Source organism: Caloenas nicobarica, chromosome 31 (assembly GCF_036013445.1).
Source record: "Caloenas nicobarica isolate bCalNic1 chromosome 31, bCalNic1.hap1, whole genome shotgun sequence".
In the NCBI taxonomy this organism is placed as follows: Eukaryota; Metazoa; Chordata; class Aves; order Columbiformes; family Columbidae; genus Caloenas; species Caloenas nicobarica.
In genome coordinates this window covers 2,110,129-2,126,187 of record NC_088275.1, presented here as the reverse complement: position 1 = coordinate 2,126,187, position 16,059 = coordinate 2,110,129, and the positions used below count along the sequence as shown (strand labels likewise).

General features: G+C 66.4%; 3 protein-coding genes across 8 annotated transcripts; 1 reads left to right on the top strand and 2 right to left on the bottom strand.

Moving 5' to 3' along the window:
* Positions 1 to 511: 511 nt before the first annotated feature.
* On the bottom strand, positions 512 to 4,040 carry FLAD1 (flavin adenine dinucleotide synthetase 1). 3 transcript variants are annotated; one of them, XR_010607711.1, is made up of 9 exons: positions 3,889 to 4,040; positions 3,016 to 3,763; positions 2,571 to 2,718; positions 2,377 to 2,475; positions 2,093 to 2,282; positions 1,742 to 1,815; positions 1,483 to 1,651; positions 951 to 1,040; positions 512 to 601 (listed from the first exon to the last, which is right to left on the bottom strand). XR_010607711.1 is itself a non-coding variant. In XM_065653682.1 (8 exons), the coding sequence occupies exons 1-7, from the start codon at positions 4,012 to 4,014 to the stop codon at positions 1,516 to 1,518; spliced, it is 1,521 nt and encodes a 506-aa protein (XP_065509754.1). In that variant the 5' UTR covers positions 4,015 to 4,040; the 3' UTR covers positions 512 to 601; positions 1,483 to 1,515. The 3 variants fall into 3 exon arrangements, 2 of the variants coding, with proteins under 2 accessions (XP_065509754.1, XP_065509755.1); XM_065653682.1 differs by lacking the exon at positions 951 to 1,040; XM_065653683.1 differs by lacking the exons at positions 512 to 601; positions 951 to 1,040 and adding an exon at positions 1,058 to 1,360.
* A 470-nt stretch (positions 4,041 to 4,510) lies between these two features.
* Positions 4,511 to 5,550, bottom strand: CKS1B (CDC28 protein kinase regulatory subunit 1B). The gene is made up of 3 exons (XM_065653786.1): positions 5,460 to 5,550; positions 4,822 to 4,949; positions 4,511 to 4,747 (listed from the first exon to the last, which is right to left on the bottom strand). Exons 1-3 carry the CDS (start codon positions 5,516 to 5,518, stop codon positions 4,695 to 4,697), a joined length of 240 nt encoding a protein of 79 aa, XP_065509858.1. The 5' UTR covers positions 5,519 to 5,550; the 3' UTR covers positions 4,511 to 4,694.
* Positions 5,551 to 5,763: 213 nt separating this feature from the next.
* On the top strand, positions 5,764 to 15,736 carry SHC1 (SHC adaptor protein 1). Of its 4 annotated transcripts, none has more exons than XM_065653862.1 (13): positions 5,764 to 5,896; positions 10,603 to 10,764; positions 10,955 to 11,025; positions 11,249 to 11,312; positions 11,523 to 11,642; positions 12,522 to 12,575; positions 12,677 to 12,728; positions 13,647 to 13,773; positions 13,870 to 14,038; positions 14,224 to 14,284; positions 14,386 to 14,547; positions 14,642 to 14,898; positions 15,067 to 15,736. In XM_065653862.1, exons 2-13 carry the CDS (start codon positions 10,606 to 10,608, stop codon positions 15,193 to 15,195), a joined length of 1,425 nt encoding a protein of 474 aa, XP_065509934.1. In that variant the 5' UTR covers positions 5,764 to 5,896; positions 10,603 to 10,605; the 3' UTR covers positions 15,196 to 15,736. The 4 variants fall into 4 exon arrangements, with proteins under 4 accessions (XP_065509934.1, XP_065509933.1, XP_065509935.1 ...); XM_065653861.1 differs by lacking the exon at positions 5,764 to 5,896 and adding an exon at positions 7,695 to 7,718; XM_065653863.1 differs by lacking the exon at positions 5,764 to 5,896 and adding an exon at positions 8,644 to 8,729.
* The last annotated feature ends 323 nt before the right edge of the window (positions 15,737 to 16,059 follow it).

Genomic DNA, 16,059 nt, shown 5'->3' with positions numbered 1-16,059 from the left:
ATGGTGGGAGCTCCACAACAAAGCGGTTTGAATGTAAACGGGACCCTTATCCGGCGCCGGGCCAGGCTTCCTGCTCCCAACTTCCCGGCGAGATAAGGGACGGCCGCGCTGGCGCCAGGCGCTGCCACCGAGGCGGGGGACAAGGCTGTGGGCGGCCCCCGCACCAGTGACGGGCACCGGGGGGCTTGGGGACACGCGGCCGTCCCCACGGTAGGGCCCCAGTGTCCCCTTTGCCGCAGCTCCGGCTGGGCTGGGCCCCTTGGGGACATTTTTGCTCTGGTCGCTACCTGCTGGTTCTTGGTGCCGGGGGGGCACACGGGAGCGGGGCAGGAAACGGGCCTGGAGGGGGGACAAGTAGGGACAACTGGGGACGCTCTTTAAATCAGGGCAGAGCCACAGCCCCCCTGCCCCACAGCAGACATGGGGTGTCCCAGTCCTACCCAGGGCAAGGGTTGGAAGTTTTTTTGGGGGGACCACAGTCCCAGAGCCCCCCCCAAGCACACGCAGCCAGTCAGGTGCTGCTCAGATTTATTGGGGTGTCTGGGGCGGGTTCCAGCGCTGGGGGTTCGGCAGATCCATCAGCACAGAGTGACAAGTGGCCCTGGGCGGGGGGAGAGAGAGGAACAGGGGGTGAGGACCCCGTTACCGGCACCACGGACGCACCGTCACCCCCCCGAGCACCGTGGCCAGGCCCCTGTCACCCCCCCAAGCACAACAGCTGAGCCCTTGTCACCCCCCAAGCACAACAGCTCCATCCCTGTTACCCCCCCAGGCCCCACAGCTGAGCCCTTGTCACCCCCCCAAGCCCCACAGCCAGACCCCTGTCACCCCCTAAACACACCCGGGCCCCCCATCACCCCCCAAAGCACCACGGCTGGTCCCTTGTCACCCCAAGGAACACCCCGCTTAGGCCCCTGTCCCCCCCCAAGCACCCAGGACAGGACACTCACCCACAGCGCAGGGTGGGCTGGGGGCACCGGGGGGTCCCGCAGCACCAGGGGGGGCCCGTTCCCTAATCCAGCAGCTGCCGGACGCACCAGCTGCAGAGCAGGAGGAAGACGCAGTCCCGCAGCAGCCGCAGCAGCCACGAGCCCAAGCGCAGCCCCAAGGACGCCCCGGAAGGCGCCGGCAGCGCCGCCGGCAACGCCACAGCTCGTGCTGCCGGCCGTGCCACCGCCGGCCGCGCCGCTCGCCTCGGGGGACAAACCGCTGCGCTCCCAAAACGCCGCATGGCCGCGGAGGGACAAGCAGGGTCTGATGCAGTGGCGGTGACACCCGCACGGCCCCGGCGAGCGCTGGAACCTGCTCCATTCTCCACGCTTCAAAAGCCACAATAGCAGGGAGGGGACACGGCTTTTGTCTGGGCAGAGCTGGTGTCACCCCCCCTCCCCATCCCGCTCCCACCAGAGCCCCCGCGGGGCCCGGCCAAGCGCAGTGCAGAGCGTGGCGCGTTTGTTCGGCAGCCGGGTTATTCCGTGTCACCTGGTTTATTCGGTGTCACCCCCGGCGGGGCCTTCACTGGCGGGACGTGCGCTCCTCTTCCTCATTTTCCAGCTCGTAGGCAGGCCGGTACCGCTCCCGGCCCCGCGCGTCGGTGTAGCGCAGCGCCGGGTTCTTCAGCGTGTTGGTTGCGCTCCCCAGGGACGTGTAGCTGCAGGTTTTGGGCGGGGGAAGCGGCTGCGACACTGAACTTGAAGCCCCCGGCCATGCCGAGCAAGGGGGGGGTGACACCCACACTCACCCCTTGTCATAGAGGACACAATAAGGGACAAAGAGCTTGCGCAGAAATTCCCAGATGTCCCGGTAGGTCCAGTCCTGCAAATGGAATTGGGGAGGGGTTGATGCAGAGGTGGCGCCCCAAGAGCACAGGGGTGAGCCAGCTGGTCCCCAGAGCCCCCCCGTGTCCATCCCCAAGCGCAGGAAAAGCCCCCGGTGGGCAGGAACAAGTGAAGGGCACCCAGGGCCACCCAACAGGGCAGGGGATGCTCCGTGGAGAGGGGGAATTGTGAGGGAAACCCCCCAGGATGGCGGCAGATCAGCGCCAGCTTCCAGCTTTGTCACTCTGTCCCCAGGGGCCGCAAAGGCCACGTACCAGCAAAGGGTTCACCCGCATGTAGCGGGGCCAGTCGGGGTCCGTGACGCACATGGGCGTCAGGGTGCGGGAATAGGGGTCTGTGCGACGCGTCCCCATCAGAACGGCCTCCAGCTGCGGGTGCTGCTCCTTCAGCCGGGCCAGCGCCTCACGGATGGAACCCTCCACCGTGCACAGCTGGATCCCGTACCTGCACAGGCGGGAGGGACGGGCAGCTGCCTGCGCAATGGCGGAAGACGCTGCTCATCCCGGCGCCGGGCGGCTCACCCCTCTGCGCACCGTACCTCTGCACCGTGGCCTGGATGAACTGCTCCATTTCGGGGAAAGGGGACACGACGCGGATGTAAAGCACCTGCAGCTTCTCCTGCCTCGCCGGGTAGCGCCTGGGGAGAGACACGGCGCAAACCGGGAGCTGGCAAGGCGCTCCTTGCCCCGCGGCAGGGCAGGCGGGACCCGCGGGGACCCCCCGCCCGGGTACCTCTGCACGGCGGCGTGGACGAGGTGCAACAGCGCCGTGCAGTCCTTGCCCCCGTTGAAGCCCACGCAGAACTGGGCCAGGCTGTAGCGGTCCAAAGCCTCCTCGATGGTCTGCAGGGCCGCTGCCACCTTCTGCCCCAGGGCTGAGCCTGCCGGGAGGGGACGCTTGGTGGCTTTTCCCCATGGCACCTCAGCCTGCGGGCACGGCTTGTCACCAGACACACCGCAAAGCCGGCACCGCAGCCAAGAGCTTGCACGACCCCGAGGTGCGTGTCACGGATGGGATAGGGTTACTGGTCCCGCTCCCACCTGCACAGGACTAAATGTGCGGCAGTGAAGCCTCAGCACCCCTCAAGCCCCCCCAGTACATCAGAACACAGAAAAGCTGCTCCCAAACTGGTCTCCCTGCTGCCCCGGAGGTCTGTGCAGCAGCCACGCCGCAATACCTGACTCAGCCAGGCCATAAACCTCCGCGGGCGCCGGCGAGATGCAATCCGTCACCAACGGCACCACGACGCCCGGCGGCAGCTTCTCCATCAAGAAGCTGTGAGCTTCCTCCAGGTCCTGCTCCGACTCTGAGTCCAGCGTCAGCTTCACCCGGTAGTAGTTGCTGGCCCAGTCCGGGTAGGAGCCCAAGCTGACACGGCCCTGGAAGGCGGCGTCGGTCTGGTCCAGCACGGGCGCGATGAGGAGCTCGTCGGCCGCCACGTAGACGGTGCGGGAGTAAAACCGGGTCCGCTCGCTGCGGAAAAGGTGGTCGAGGCCGTCCAGGGCGCGCTCCATCAGCGCCGGGATGCCGGGGAAGATGTAGACGTTGCGCACGCTGACCAACGGGTACTTGAAGGTGCCGTCGGCGCCGTAGTTGAGGCAGGAGGACTCGGGGACGCGAGCCAGCTTCATTTCAGGGCACTGCGCTTCTGTGGCGCCGAAGAACTTGTGCACCAGGGCCACCAGCTCGGGGTGCGGGGCGACGTTCTCCCCGAAGGCCTTGGCCACGGCCTCGAACGTGACGTCGTCGTGCGTGGGGCCGATGCCCCCCGAGGTCAGCACGTAGGTGAAGCGGGCGGCGAAGGCGGCCACCTCCGTGGCAATGGCCTCCACCTCGTCGGGCACCACCGAGATCCGGGCCACCTTCACGCCCAGAGCGCGCAGCCGTTGGCACATGAAGAAGGAGTTTGTGTCCTGCGTGTGGCCCTGAGGGGACAGAGACACCGGGGACCGTGGGCCCGGGAACAGGCCTCGGCCTACGAGTAGGCCCCGGTTCGGGAACAGGGCCTGCCCGCCCCCATCCCGCACACCCAGCTCGCCCCCGGCCGCACCTTGAGGATCTCGTCGCCGATGACGATGATGCCGGCGGTGGCGGCGGAGCTGCGGGCCGCCGTGGGGCTGGAGGCCGCCATGAGGCGGGAGGCGGCGGCTCCGCCCGCCCGCAGCAGCGCCCACATGGGCCCGGCCGCCCCGCACCAGGCCGCGAAACCGCCCCGCGCTCTCATTGGCAGGGAGGCACGCCCGTCACGAGGGCCTAGCAGCACGGATTGGCTAGGAGGCGGGACCCGCGCGGACGAAACCACCGCGGCGGGTGGGGGACGACGCCCGCTCCCCCGGCTCTGCGGCTGTGGGCCCGCCCGGCAGGCGGGCGGCGGCGGCACGTGTGGCGGCCCGGGGCACCGGGAGCTCCGCCCCCCCCGCCCCGGAGCTTCCCCCCCTCAACTCCGGCATCTTTTCCCACCCCCAGGAGCCTCCCACACACCGGCAGCCCGCCCCAACCCACCGGGAGAAGCGGGGGGCCGCCCCAGGGAAGCCCTCCCGTACCCCCCGGTTACCGGGAGCAAGACGGTACCACCCAGGCAGGCCGCTCCGAGGCACCGACAGCCTGTCCCTACTCCCGCGTCCCCCCCCCAGCACAGCAAACAGAGCCAGGAGCTCCCAAACATCCATTTATTGAAGCTTTGGAGCCCGTTCAGGCCCCGCGGCGGGAAGGGCCCCCCCCGTAGCGGGGCTGAGCCCCCGCCGCAGCGCCCGGACGGCACCGGGGGTCACGGGCCCCAACCGGGGCAAAACCCCCAGGGGATGTCGAGGAGGAAGAGTCTCTCATAGCTCAGGCGGCGGGGGCTCCGGCAGCCCCTCACTTCTCCGGTTTCTTGGGCAGCGGCCGGCGGAAAAGCAGGATATGGGGCTCTGCGGGGGGAGAAAGGGGGGTCAGGCCGGTTCTCCGTGCCCCCCGCGGTGTCCCCGGTGCCCCCGGGGCTCACCTGGCTCGTGGATCATGTAGTGGACCCAGCCCTGGCTCTGCTGCACCCCCAGGTTCCGCCACTCGGTCTCCGACAGGAGGTGGGTCTTGGGCACCAGCTTCGCGATGTCTTTGGGCAGCATCACGTGCCTAGGGACCCCGCACCCTCAGCCGCCACCGGGGCACCCCGGGGAGCCGGGACACCCCCGGTGCACCCCCCACACCGGGGAGCTCTTATTCCCCCCCCCCCTTCCCGGGAACCGGGACAGCCCGTTCCCCCGGGAACCATTACCCGGATAACTCCACTCCCACCCCGCCGGGGAACCGTTACCGGGAGACCTCTCCCCCACAGGGAGCCGTTACCGGGAGACCTCTCCCTCGCCAAGCAGCCGTTACCGGGAGACCTCTCCCCGCCCAGGGAGCCGTTACCGGGGTAACCCGCTCTTACCGAACAGCCATATTGGGACAACCTCCCCCCCGCCACACCGGGGAGCCGTTATTAATCCTTCTCCCCACCCCGGCGAGCCGTTACGGCCCCTCCCGCCCCACAGGGGGAGCCGTTACGGGCCTTCCCCCCTCACCGCGGAGCCGTTACCGGGACACCCCGCCCTCCGCGCGCACCCTCCCGCCTCCCAGCCGTTCCTAGCCCCCCCGCCTCACCGGTACTCAAACTCCTCGTCGTCGTATTTGTCCGAATAGTAGATCTGCTTGTGCGCCATCCCGGCGGGCCGCCCCCTTCCCGGCAGCCCCCGCCGCGCCGTTGGCTGCCGCTGCCCCCCCCCGGGCGGCTCTTTCAAACGCCGCCGCCCCGCACGCCCATTGGTCGGCGCCTCAGAGCGGGCCGCGCGTCACGGGGCGGGGAGAGAGCCGATTGGTCCGCGCTCACGTAGCGGGGAGGGGCCGCGGCGGTGCTTTCCCGCGAGTTGGGCGCGGCTTGTGATTGGGCCTCGCTCGTCACGTGACGGGGGCGCGATGCGGCCGCGCTGGAGGGTGTGGGCCGGAAGTGAGTGGCGGCGCGGCGGGGGGAGCGCGGGCGGTGCGGGCGCCGCGGCCGCTGGGACCGGAGGAGAAACGGACGCGAGACCCATGGTGCCCCGGTGAGCGCGCGGGCCGGCCCGGGGCGGGGCGGGAGCCGGCGGAGGGGTCGGCGCGGCCTGCACAGTTCTGTGGGAGCGGCGGGGCCGTGCGGGGGCCCCGGAGGCGGCGCAGGCCTCGGGCTCCCGGGGCGGGTGAGGCCCCGCGGCGGTGGTGCCGCCGGCGCTGAGCCCTCGCTGCTCGCCGGGACACATCGTTTGCCAGCCGCTACTTTCCGTGGAGTGAGCGGAGGGTCCCGCCGCAACCGCCCCCGGTGCTGCGGGTGCCGGGCCAGCCTTCCCCGGGAGCGGAACGGGGGGCTCGGGGCCCTCCCCGGTGTCAGTGCCGGGCTGTGCCAACCGTTCAGTTGCCTCCAGGTCTCGGGGCGCCTCCGGTGTCCTGGACCCCCCCGCCCGGTGTGGCGGTGTCGCTGGGCCCACTCGCTGTGCTCCGGTTTGTGTCACCGTGTCCCGGTGGCTCAGGGACGTTGTGCTGGGGTGGGAGGTTGGCAGGAGGGACACGGGCAGGGCCTGGGGACACCCCCAGGACCCCAGATTGGTGTGACCCCCTCAGGGACAGGGCACCCGTTGGGTTCCCAAAGCTCCTGGGCCTCCCCAGTTCCCGGGTTCCTGCCTGCGCTGTGATGCTTCAGAGGAGAAAATATCCAGAGCACATACAGAAACCATAAATATTTCCCCTTATAGACCTTTCCCTCCCCCTGACAGTGTGTCGTGTCCATGTGTCCATCTGTCGTGGGCTTTTCCACTTGAATCCGGGGTCACGCACATGCTGCGCTGGCTTAGGGACACCCCAGATGTGGGGTTTGGGGAAGCGTCCCCCGGGTCGTGGGGTTTGGGGAAGCGTCCCCCGGGATGTGGAGTTTGAGGAAACGTCACCTGAGACGTGGGGTTTGAGGAAACATCACCCAGGCTGGCGCCGCGGGAGCCTGAGGACAAAGGGCAGCGCTTGGCCACGCTCCCTGGAGCCGCCTCAGTTGTTTTGCAGGGGGTCAAAGTCGCAGTTTCTTCCTGGGTTTGAGGATCCCCCGCAGCCCTTTGGGGGAGCTGGGCCGCCTGTACCCCCCCCAGCTGTGTGGGGCAGCGTCCCCTCCTCGGAGGGGACACAATGGGACTTTAGGGGTCCTGATCCTCCCTCCCTGGCATCCCAAGGGCTTCGGCGTCACCTCCACTCAGCAGCGAGCGGCCCAGCGCGGCGCTCGCTCTTCGTTATCTCGCTGCCTCCCCGGCTAATCAAATCAGCGCCCGCCTGGGCTCCGCTGCTGCCTTCCCAGGCCCCAGATAAGGACGTGATGGCTGCGAGGACGTAAATCGCGGTTGCTGCCCGGTAACCCGGCCCTCACGGCATCACTCGCGGGTGGGATGGGCAGCGGCTCCGGCTTCTCTCGCCGCGTCTTCCCCTCGCAAACCACCAGCCCCCGCTGGTTCCGTTCTCGTCGCCTCTTTCCTCCCTTCTTCACGTCCCCTGTTTTGTGTGGCCGTCTGGGCGCTGGTTTTGGGGCAGGAATTGGCTCCGACGCTCGTCTTGGCTCCCAGACTGACTCGCGGTCGGCGACGCCGGCGCAGACCCGGGTTCACCCTCGTCCCTTGTCCGTCCCACCCCGGCTCCGTCCCGGTTTCCCCGGCTCCCTTGGCAGCTGTTCCCACCCCACCGCCTGTGGTTAGCCAGGAGGAGCGGGCGCTTTGCCCCTGGGCACCGAGGCCACCGCCGTGGCGGGGACAGGGCCGCCCTAACTCCCTGTTTGTCCCCGCACCGCAGGTGGCAGCGCCGGACCGGAGCGGCCGCGCGGTTCGGTTCCCCACCCTCCGCCGAACGATGGAGTACGTGGTAAGGACTTCGGTGGAGGGCTGGCTGGCTTCGGTGGTGGATCCTGCCTCCCTTTTCTCTCCGCCGGCACCTCCCGGCCGTGTCGGCTGAGGTTTCACGCAGGAATATCGCGATGCTGTCGTGATGTTCGGGGCGGAAAGCTGGATTTGAGGGGTTTTCTTTGTTTTCCCCCTGCCTCGGTGGCTCTGCTGGCGAATCGAGGGGTTTCTCCTGCCCCGGACGAGGTGTCTACGTGCGGCAGCGGCCGGCGCGGGGCCGCCTGCTCCTCGCTTGCCAAACCGCCGGCGTGTTCCAGGTCTCTGACTCAGCTCTCGGTTTGTGTTTCCTGGGAGGACATCGGGCGCGAGGGCCCGAGCGTCCCCTCCTCTCCCTCGCCTGGGGCTGCACACGAAGTCCCAGCCCCAGGTGTCCCAAAGTGGCCCGTGTTCCTCTCCCGGGGACAATCCGGTGGTGCCGGGACGCGAGGAACAGCCGGGACATGGCCCAGGGGGTTGTTTTGGCTGCTCCGCTTGGCCTCGCCTGTTGTTCTGGATGTGTCTCAGTTTGTCCTCTGCTCCCCTCAGGAAGGGGTTTTTGTCACCCTTGGGTGACACTTTTGGTCTGTGAGGGCCAGGGGTGACGACGCGGCTTGTCCCCGGCTGGCACGCGGTGACGTGGGCCGGCTGGCCTGGGGAGAATCTGATAAAATCAGAAATTATTCCATTTTATAAATGCAGAAGCCTGAGTGGGGGGGGCTGCGGCTCCCGGGGCGCGTTGGGGACAGCTGCTCCCAGCTTTGTCACTCATCGGGGTGACGGAAAGGGGACAAGGTGCCCCCCCCGCTGCCCAATTCCCTCCTGCTTTTATCCCAACCAGCTTCCTGGCTCCCCCGGCCCCGGGTTTCCTGCTTTTCTTTCGAGCGGCGACGGGAAGGTCACCGCGCCGAGGGGGCCCGTGGCGGGGACCGGGCGCTTCGTGGGACACCGGCTCCGCGCCCGCGGGACCCCAGTGGCACCGGCACCGGTGGCTGAGGTGGGGGCTGGTGCTTGCGTGTGCGGCCGGGGCGATACCGCGGTGATGGGCGCCGAGGAGCCGCAGCCCCTTGTGCCGTGGGAGCTGCCGTGTCCCCGTGTCCCTGTCCCCGTGCCGTAGGGGCTGCCATGTTCATGTCCCCGTCCCTGTGTCCCCGTCTCCATGTCCCTGTCCCCATGCTGTAGGGGCTGCCGTGTTCGTGTCCCCGTCCCTGTGTCCCCGTCTCCATGTCCCTGTCCCCGTGCCGTAGGGGCTGCCATGTTCGTGTCTCCATCCCTGTGCTGTGGGGGCTGCTGTGTCCCTGTCCCCCTGTCCCCCCGTCCCTATGCCGTGGGCGCTGCTATGTCCCTGTCCCCACGTCCCTGTCCCCGTCCCTGTGCTGTGGGGGCTGCCGTGTCTCCGTCCCCATGTCCCCGTGCTTGGGGAGCACGATGAGCACCCACAGCAGGTCTCAGCTGGGAGAGCTCGTCTCTTGGGTTGAATTCACCCAGTTTTGGCTCAGCGGCCGGTTTTACCGAGTGCCTGCCAAGGGCTTGGGCACCGGGGGGGGCGCCCAGAATCCCCGTTCGGCCCACGGGACGCGGTGCGGGGAGGCGGATGAGGCCGTGGGGAGCGGCGCGGTCGCTCCATCGAGGACGGGGAGCTTGGCTGTGCCCCCCGACCCCCCCAGCCAAAGGTGGGGGCTCTGCCCGCCCCCCCAGACCCTCTGCCCGCCCAGCCCTGTAGCTCCGCCCGTGACCTTGATTTTTCTGCTCCACATAAGCGCAGGGTCCCCACCCCTCGCCGGGAGCCCCTCCTGCGCCCCAGCCCCGGCGCAGCCCCCGTGAGTCAGCACCGGCCCTTCCCGGTACCGTTACCGGCAGCCGCTTCCCCTCCTCTCTCGGGAGCAGCCGCCGGGATGCCGGGAAGCTGCAATTAGCAGCAATTAACCACTTCTCCTGCCCGGGGGGAGCCCCGCGTCCCCCCGGCAGACACCCCACCTGCATCTCGCTCCGCGCATCCTCCTCTGCCTCCCGCCGCCACCAAGGACTGGATGTCCCACCGGCAGCATCGCGGCGTCGCTTCCCCCCCGCGGATTCGGGCAGCGCTCCCCCCCCGGCACAGCCAACGGCGGCTGCCCGGTGCCAGCACGTGGGTCGTGTTGGCTTCGGCGCAGCCGCCTCGTCCCAGGGCTTGAAATATTCCTGGTTTTGATTTCTTCTTGGCTCAGGGGATCTCCAGGCGGGGGGCACAGAGCCCCCCACTCCCTGTGCCGGCAGCTCCCCGGGGCGTCACCGCGGCCCCATTTCCTCGCCACTCTCCGTCTGACCGGATCCGTGCTGACGCCGCTTGCTATCGATCGAGCCCCCGGGGCCGGTTCTTCCTCTCCGTCCCAGCCATGCCAGAGCTCGGCCGAGGTTTTTGCCGAGGTTTTTGCTCGGGGGTGGCTTCTTGGTGGCCGCGGGCACTCGCATTCGCCACGGGGCCACCGTGAGACCCCGCCGGCCGCCCCCAGCCCCGAAACGGGCCCATCCCAGCCCTTCTCGCCATGGATCTCCTGCAGAAGAGCAAATATAGCCACCTGCGGAACGAGTCCGTCTCCTCTGCCGAGGAGGCCGCGGGGGTCCCGGTGTCACCGGCAGAGTCCCCGTCCTCGTCCCTCACCCCCCTGGCGCCTCTCGGGGAGCTGTCACCCGAATCGGAGGACAGTCCCACCACCTTCTGCTCCTTCTTCCCCAAAATGGCCAACCTGAAGCTCTCCAACCCCGCCAACCTCCTCAATTTGAGGGGCTCCTCCTCGCTCGGCAGCGATGACACCCGGTGTCCCCCCGGTGTGACGCCGGGGGGGGCCGCCGGCACGGATTCAATGGGACCCGTCGCTGTTTGTCCCCAGGATATGAACAAGCTGAGCTGCGGGAAGAAGACGCGGGTGGAAGGCGGCCAGCTGGGGGGGGACGAATGGACCCGCCACGGCAGCTTCGTCAATAAGCCCACGCGCGGGTGGCTGCACCCCGATGACAAGGTCATGGGCCCCGGGGTGTCCTACCACGTCCGGGTGAGTCTGGGGGGGTCTGGTGGGGTTTTGACGGGGGTGGGAAGGGTCACAATGTGGATTTGGGGTGTTCCTTGGGGGCGGCAGGTGGGTGGTGGGATACCCGGGGATGTCACCGCTACGGAACCGGGGGGCTCAGGGTTGTGACCTGGGAGGGGGGGGCTGACCCTGTTCTTTTTTACCCCCCCATCAGTACATGGGCTGCGTGGAAGTGCTCCAGTCCATGAGGGCGCTGGATTTCAACACCAGGACGCAGGTCACCAGGTGAGCTGCTGCTTTTTGGGGGGATCCTAGCCCTGTGTGAGCCCCTGGGGGGTATTTGGGGGGCGGCACAGCTGCGTTTCCCCCCGATGCTTTCCAAGGGCTTCCCCTTTGTCACCCTGTCCCTCTGCGCCGGTCCCCACGTCCTCGGTCCTATGGTTGGGGAGGGGAAACGGGGAATGTGCTGGGGGGGGCACAATGACATCCCACTGTGTCCCCCCCCCAGGGAGGCCATTGGGCTGGTGTGCGAGGCCGTGCCCGGTGCCAAGGGAGCCGTGAGGAGGAGGAAGGTGAGGGGGTGTTGGGGTGGCTGAGGAGCTTTGTGGGGGGGGGCTCTGATCTCCCGCCGCGCACGGTGGTGAGGATGGGGTGCCTGTTTTTGCCGGGGGGGGTGCAGCAGGACATGCCCCGTCCCCGCCCCCCATCCCCGCCATCGCCAGGGGTCATGTCTGGCGCGGGGAGCCCCGTCCCCACGCTGACGTTTGTGTCCCCCCGCCCAGCCCTGCGGCCGCTCCCTCAACTCCATCCTGGGCAAGAGCAACCTCAAGTTTGCCGGCATGGCCATCACCTTGACCATCTCCACCAGCAGCCTCAACCTCATGGCCACCGACTGCAAGCAGGTGAGCGCGGGGAAGTGGTGGCACCCGGAATCCTTGGCCCCCCAAAACCCAGAGCCCGGCTTAGCCACCCTTTCCTGGGCCACACCGCCTGAGGATGTAACCAGGATGTAAATTTGGAACCAACTGGCTCGTTAGGACTGATTTGTGATTGGATTTTGTATATAATTTTGTATATATAAGCTTTCTTTCTGGTGCGCTGGCTTTGTTCCAACTCTGTGGTAAACAACATCTCATCTCTGTGTGCTACAACTTGGCTTCTTTTGCACAGCGGGTATCAGAGCCCTGTTTTGGGGACAATAACGGCATTCTGACAAAATCCATCCTAAGTTATCAATATGATCAAATTGATAAATGTTCTTCGCAACAGAAAAAGCGTTACCAAGTAGGAAAATCTTGCCTCCCCAGCTAATACTCATTCTCGACAATTATCTGGGTTTGATACAATATATCGAAGATGGGGCAAATGTTCCCATTATGGGGGAACTTCTGTACAGTTCATTAGAAACAAAACTCAGAGACATGTAGTGACTTTTTACAAAAAAGTACTGAAGATACCGCTGTTACGTAAATGTACTACAGGAAGTCAACATTCTAAATATTTTTAGAAAGACTGTGCAAAAAGCCCGATTAAATGTCGCTGGTGATTTTGTACCAATGATCAAGATTTGATTTGTTTTTTTTTTAAAAACAAATTTCAATTAAAGTTTCAAGATATGGGGCTTACAAAGTAAAGCAATTTTATAAAAGGCTGATTTAATTAACATCGCCTGGTTTTGATGCCGCTCTTGGTGGCCTCGAAGCCCCAGTTGTTTTCTTGGTGGCCCGTGGCTCATAACAAGGGTTTTGGGGTTTGCGTCCAATGACCTCTTTGCCTTGCAGATCATCGCCAACCACCACATGCAGTCCATCTCCTTCGCTTCTGGGGGAGACCCGGTGAGTACGTGGGGTTCACACGTGCCCCGCGCTGGGGATCGGCGCCTCTCGGGCGTCCCGTTCCCCGGCAGCGCCGTTTCACGCCGGCGTCTCGCCCGCAGGACACGGCCGAGTACGTCGCCTACGTTGCCAAAGACCCCGTGAATCAGAGAGGTGAGGCTGCTCCCGCGGGGCCGAAATGCCAGAACTCCCCCTTTCTGTGGGTGTTTTCCTCATGACAAAGCCCTTGAGGTGCTGGAGCGAGTTGAGAGAAGGGAACGGAGCTGGGGAAGGGGCTGGAGCACAAGTGTGATGGGAGCGGCTGAGGGAGCTGGGGAAACGGCCTCAGGTTGCTCCAGGGGAGGTTGAGGTTGGAAATTTGGGAGAATTTCTCCCCAACAGGATTTTGGGGCATAGGAACAGGCTGCCCAGGGCAGTGCTGGAGTCGCCATCCCTGGAGGGGTTGGACAGACGGAGATGAGGTTCTCAGGGACGTGTTTAGTGCCAGCGTTGGGTTAACGGGTGAACTCCATGATCATGAGGCTCTTGTCCCACCAAAATCGTGATTCTGCGATCGTGGAAGGGTTTGGGTTGGGAGGGACCTTCAAAGAGTCATGGGCAGGGCCATCTTCAGCAGATCAGGGACATCTCCAACCAGACCAGGTTGCTCAGAGCTGTGTCCAACCCAACCTTGGATGTTCTCAGGGATGGGGCATCCACCGCTTCTCTGGGCAACCTGGGCCAGGGTCTCCTCACCCTCAGCATCAAAAATGGAGTTTGGAGATGGGATCTTGGGGATAATTTCTTCCCCAAAGGGCTGTTGGGTGTTGGAACAGGCTGCCCAGGGCAGTGGTGGAGTCGCCGTCCCTGGAGGGGTTGAAAATACACAGAGATGAGGTTCTCAGGGACAGGGGGGGGTTAACGCTTGGACTCGATCTTAAAGCTCTTTTCCAACACAAATGATTCTCTGACTCCACGTTTAGGCGCAGCTCAGTGTGGCAGGGAGGGACTGGGGGTGCACAGGGTGGCTTCTGGGGGTGCAGAACCCGACGTTGGGGGTTCCCCATCCTGTCCCGTGTTCCCCCCCCCCAGCCTGTCACATCCTGGAGTGTCCCGAGGGGCTGGCGCAGGACGTGATCAGCACCATCGGCCAGGCCTTCGAGCTGCGCTTCAAACAGTACCTGAAGAACCCCCCGAAGCTCGTGACGCCCCACGACAGGTACGGGCAGGGCCGGGGAGGGAGGGAGGAAGTTGTGGGGGTGTCTAAAATCAGTTTTAGACGGGGTTACAGCTCATCCGTGCCCTTCCCTCCCAGGATGGCGGGGTTCGACGGCTCCGCCTGGGACGAGGAAGAGGAGGAACCAGCCCCGGATCATCAATACTACAATGATTTCCCCGGCAAGGAGCCTCCCATCGGGGGGGTCGTGGACATGCGGCTGCGGGACGGGGCCGCTCAGACCCCCAATCATTTGGGGGCCACGCTGGTGAGGCTCTGGGGGTGGCCACATTACAAGGGGGGACGCGGGGACCCCGATTGGGTTGTGGGCTCTTCGCTCGGGGTTATTCTACCACGAGAGCCGTGGCACGTGTCTCCCCGGCACCTCTATCAGCCCTGGGGATGGGGGGGGACAAAGAGGGGATGGGGGGCTCATCACCCCTCTCCCCGCAGCCCGTTGGTCAACCGTCCACCGGGGACTACGACCCGCGGAAGCCACACGCTCCCGCCCAAGGTAACGCGGCAAACGTCACCGGTCCCCGTCTGCTTCGAGCACCCCAAATCCTGTGCCGGCGGGTGCCGGAGCGCAGTTATCGATGGTGCTTTTGGCTGCAGGGAGAGAGAAATTCCCGGCTGCGGCGGGAGCGACCAGCCGCACCGATCTGTTCGACGACCCGTCCTACGTCAACGTGCAGAACGTGGACAAGACGCGCCAAACGCCGGCCGCCGGCACCGCCACGGCCAACGGCAGCGCCCAGAGGGACCTTTTTGACATGAGTGAGCACGACGGCGCCCGCGGCCGCGCACGGGCTGGGGGTGGGTGCTGGCGGGGTCCGTCCCAACCCCCCCGTTTGCCCCTCTCGCCCTGCAGAGCCCTTTGAGGACGCCCTGCGCGCCCCCCCGGCCGCGGCGCTGCCGCCGGCACAGGTGGTGGCATCCATGGAGGAGCAGCTGCGCCGCGAGCCCTGGTACCACGGCAAGATGAACCGCAAAGACGCCGAGAAGCTGCTGAAGGTCAACGGCGATTTTTTGGTGCGGGAGAGCACGACGACCCCCGGGCAGTACGTGCTGACGGGCTTGCAGGGGGGGCAGCCCAAGCATCTGCTGCTCGTCGATCCCGAGGGAGTGGTGAGTGCGGGGGGCAGTTTGGGGGGGGACACAGGACCACAGGGACATTTGGCTTCCTCGGGGGAGCGTGGGGGTGAGCGCTGCACCCCCCCAGCCGCAAAACTTGGTGGCTTTGGCCTCCTGCCGGCATCGGTGGCCTCCAGAGTGTCCCTTCCTTGTCCCCCCCAGGTGAGGACGAAAGATCATCGTTTTGAGAGCGTGAGCCACCTCATCAGCTACCACATGGACAATCACCTGCCCATCATCTCTGCCGGCAGCGAGATGTGTCTGCAGCAGCCGGTGGAGAGGAGACTGTGAGCGCCCCGGGGGGGGCCCTGGCGTCCAGCCCCCCCCGTGCCCCCCCCCAGCTCCGCTCCCCGCCCCGGGGAGCCCTCGGGGACTCCCCGCCGGGTGCTGTGCCCGGGACTGAGCGAGGACTTGGCCGGGGACGGGGTTTGTCCCCCCGCGCCCCGAGTTTGCAGCGGGGAGCGCGGCGGGGGGGCTGTTTGTGCCAAAGCCCCCCCCCGACTTTCTCCCAGCTCCAGCCTTTGCACAGCAGCTCAGCTCCTACCAAAACCCGGTGCCGCGGCCGCTCTCCCGCTCACCGGCACGGCCTGGGGGGGTGGCGGAGCCGAATCTCCCCCCCGAGCCAAGGTGGGGGGGACACTCTGGCCTCGCCCCCAGGCTGGGGGGGCTCCCCCAAGCACAAGGCTCGGCCGGCCCCGCACCGACTGTACCCGGTCACTTTACGTGTTAACTCTGTGCCTTGACCCCCGCAGGTCCCACACTCTTATGCAATTTGGGAGGGGGGAACGGGGGCAGACCCCCCCCCCTTGATCCCCACCCCCTCTGTGCCCATTCCCGGGACTGTGTCCCCTCCCTGCCCCCCCCCGGGGTCCCGGTGGGGCACGGTTGGCTCCGGTAGCCCCGGGGGGGGCGGCGGGAGGGTCCCCTCTTGCATGCCCGGTGTTACCCCCCCCCCGCCCAAGCCAAAGCCCCTCGCAGTCCCCCCCACCCCAGACCCTGCTCTACCAAAGCAACCGGCAGTTGGTATTAAAGTTAGTATTTCTCTAGGCCGTGGCTGGTGTGACGGGGGGGCACACGCCGGGGGTGGGGGCACCGGGGACACGCCACAACCCCCCCCGCCCGGACATCAGCGTCGCCTCCGCGATCGGCAAACGG

What these genes read in the sequence shown, in the direction of transcription:
- FLAD1 (XM_065653682.1), bottom strand. Translation starts at nt 4,014, where the DNA reads ATGTGGGCGCTGCTGCGGGCGGGCGGAGCCGCCGCCTCCCGCCTCATG. An exon ending in GTCCACGCCGCCGTGCAGAG is followed by an intron (nt 2,476 to 2,570) that starts GTACCCGGGCGG and finishes GTCTCTCCCCAG; the next exon opens with GCGCTACCCGGCGAGGCAGG. An exon ending in ATCCAGGCCACGGTGCAGAG is followed by an intron (nt 2,283 to 2,376) that starts GTACGGTGCGCA and finishes CCGCCTGTGCAG; the next exon opens with GTACGGGATCCAGCTGTGCA.
- CKS1B (XM_065653786.1), bottom strand. Translation starts at nt 5,518, where the DNA reads ATGGCGCACAAGCAGATCTACTATTCGGACAAATACGACGACGAGGAG. An exon ending in GACGAGGAGTTTGAGTACCG is followed by an intron (nt 4,950 to 5,459) that starts GTGAGGCGGGGG and finishes CGGGGTCCCTAG; the next exon opens with GCACGTGATGCTGCCCAAAG. An exon ending in CTACATGATCCACGAGCCAG is followed by an intron (nt 4,748 to 4,821) that starts GTGAGCCCCGGG and finishes CTCCCCCCGCAG; the next exon opens with AGCCCCATATCCTGCTTTTC.
- SHC1 (XM_065653860.1), top strand. Translation starts at nt 10,258, where the DNA reads ATGGATCTCCTGCAGAAGAGCAAATATAGCCACCTGCGGAACGAGTCC. An exon ending in TGGCCACCGACTGCAAGCAG is followed by an intron (nt 11,643 to 12,521) that starts GTGAGCGCGGGG and finishes TTTGCCTTGCAG; the next exon opens with ATCATCGCCAACCACCACAT. An exon ending in ATCATTTGGGGGCCACGCTG is followed by an intron (nt 14,039 to 14,223) that starts GTGAGGCTCTGG and finishes CTCTCCCCGCAG; the next exon opens with CCCGTTGGTCAACCGTCCAC.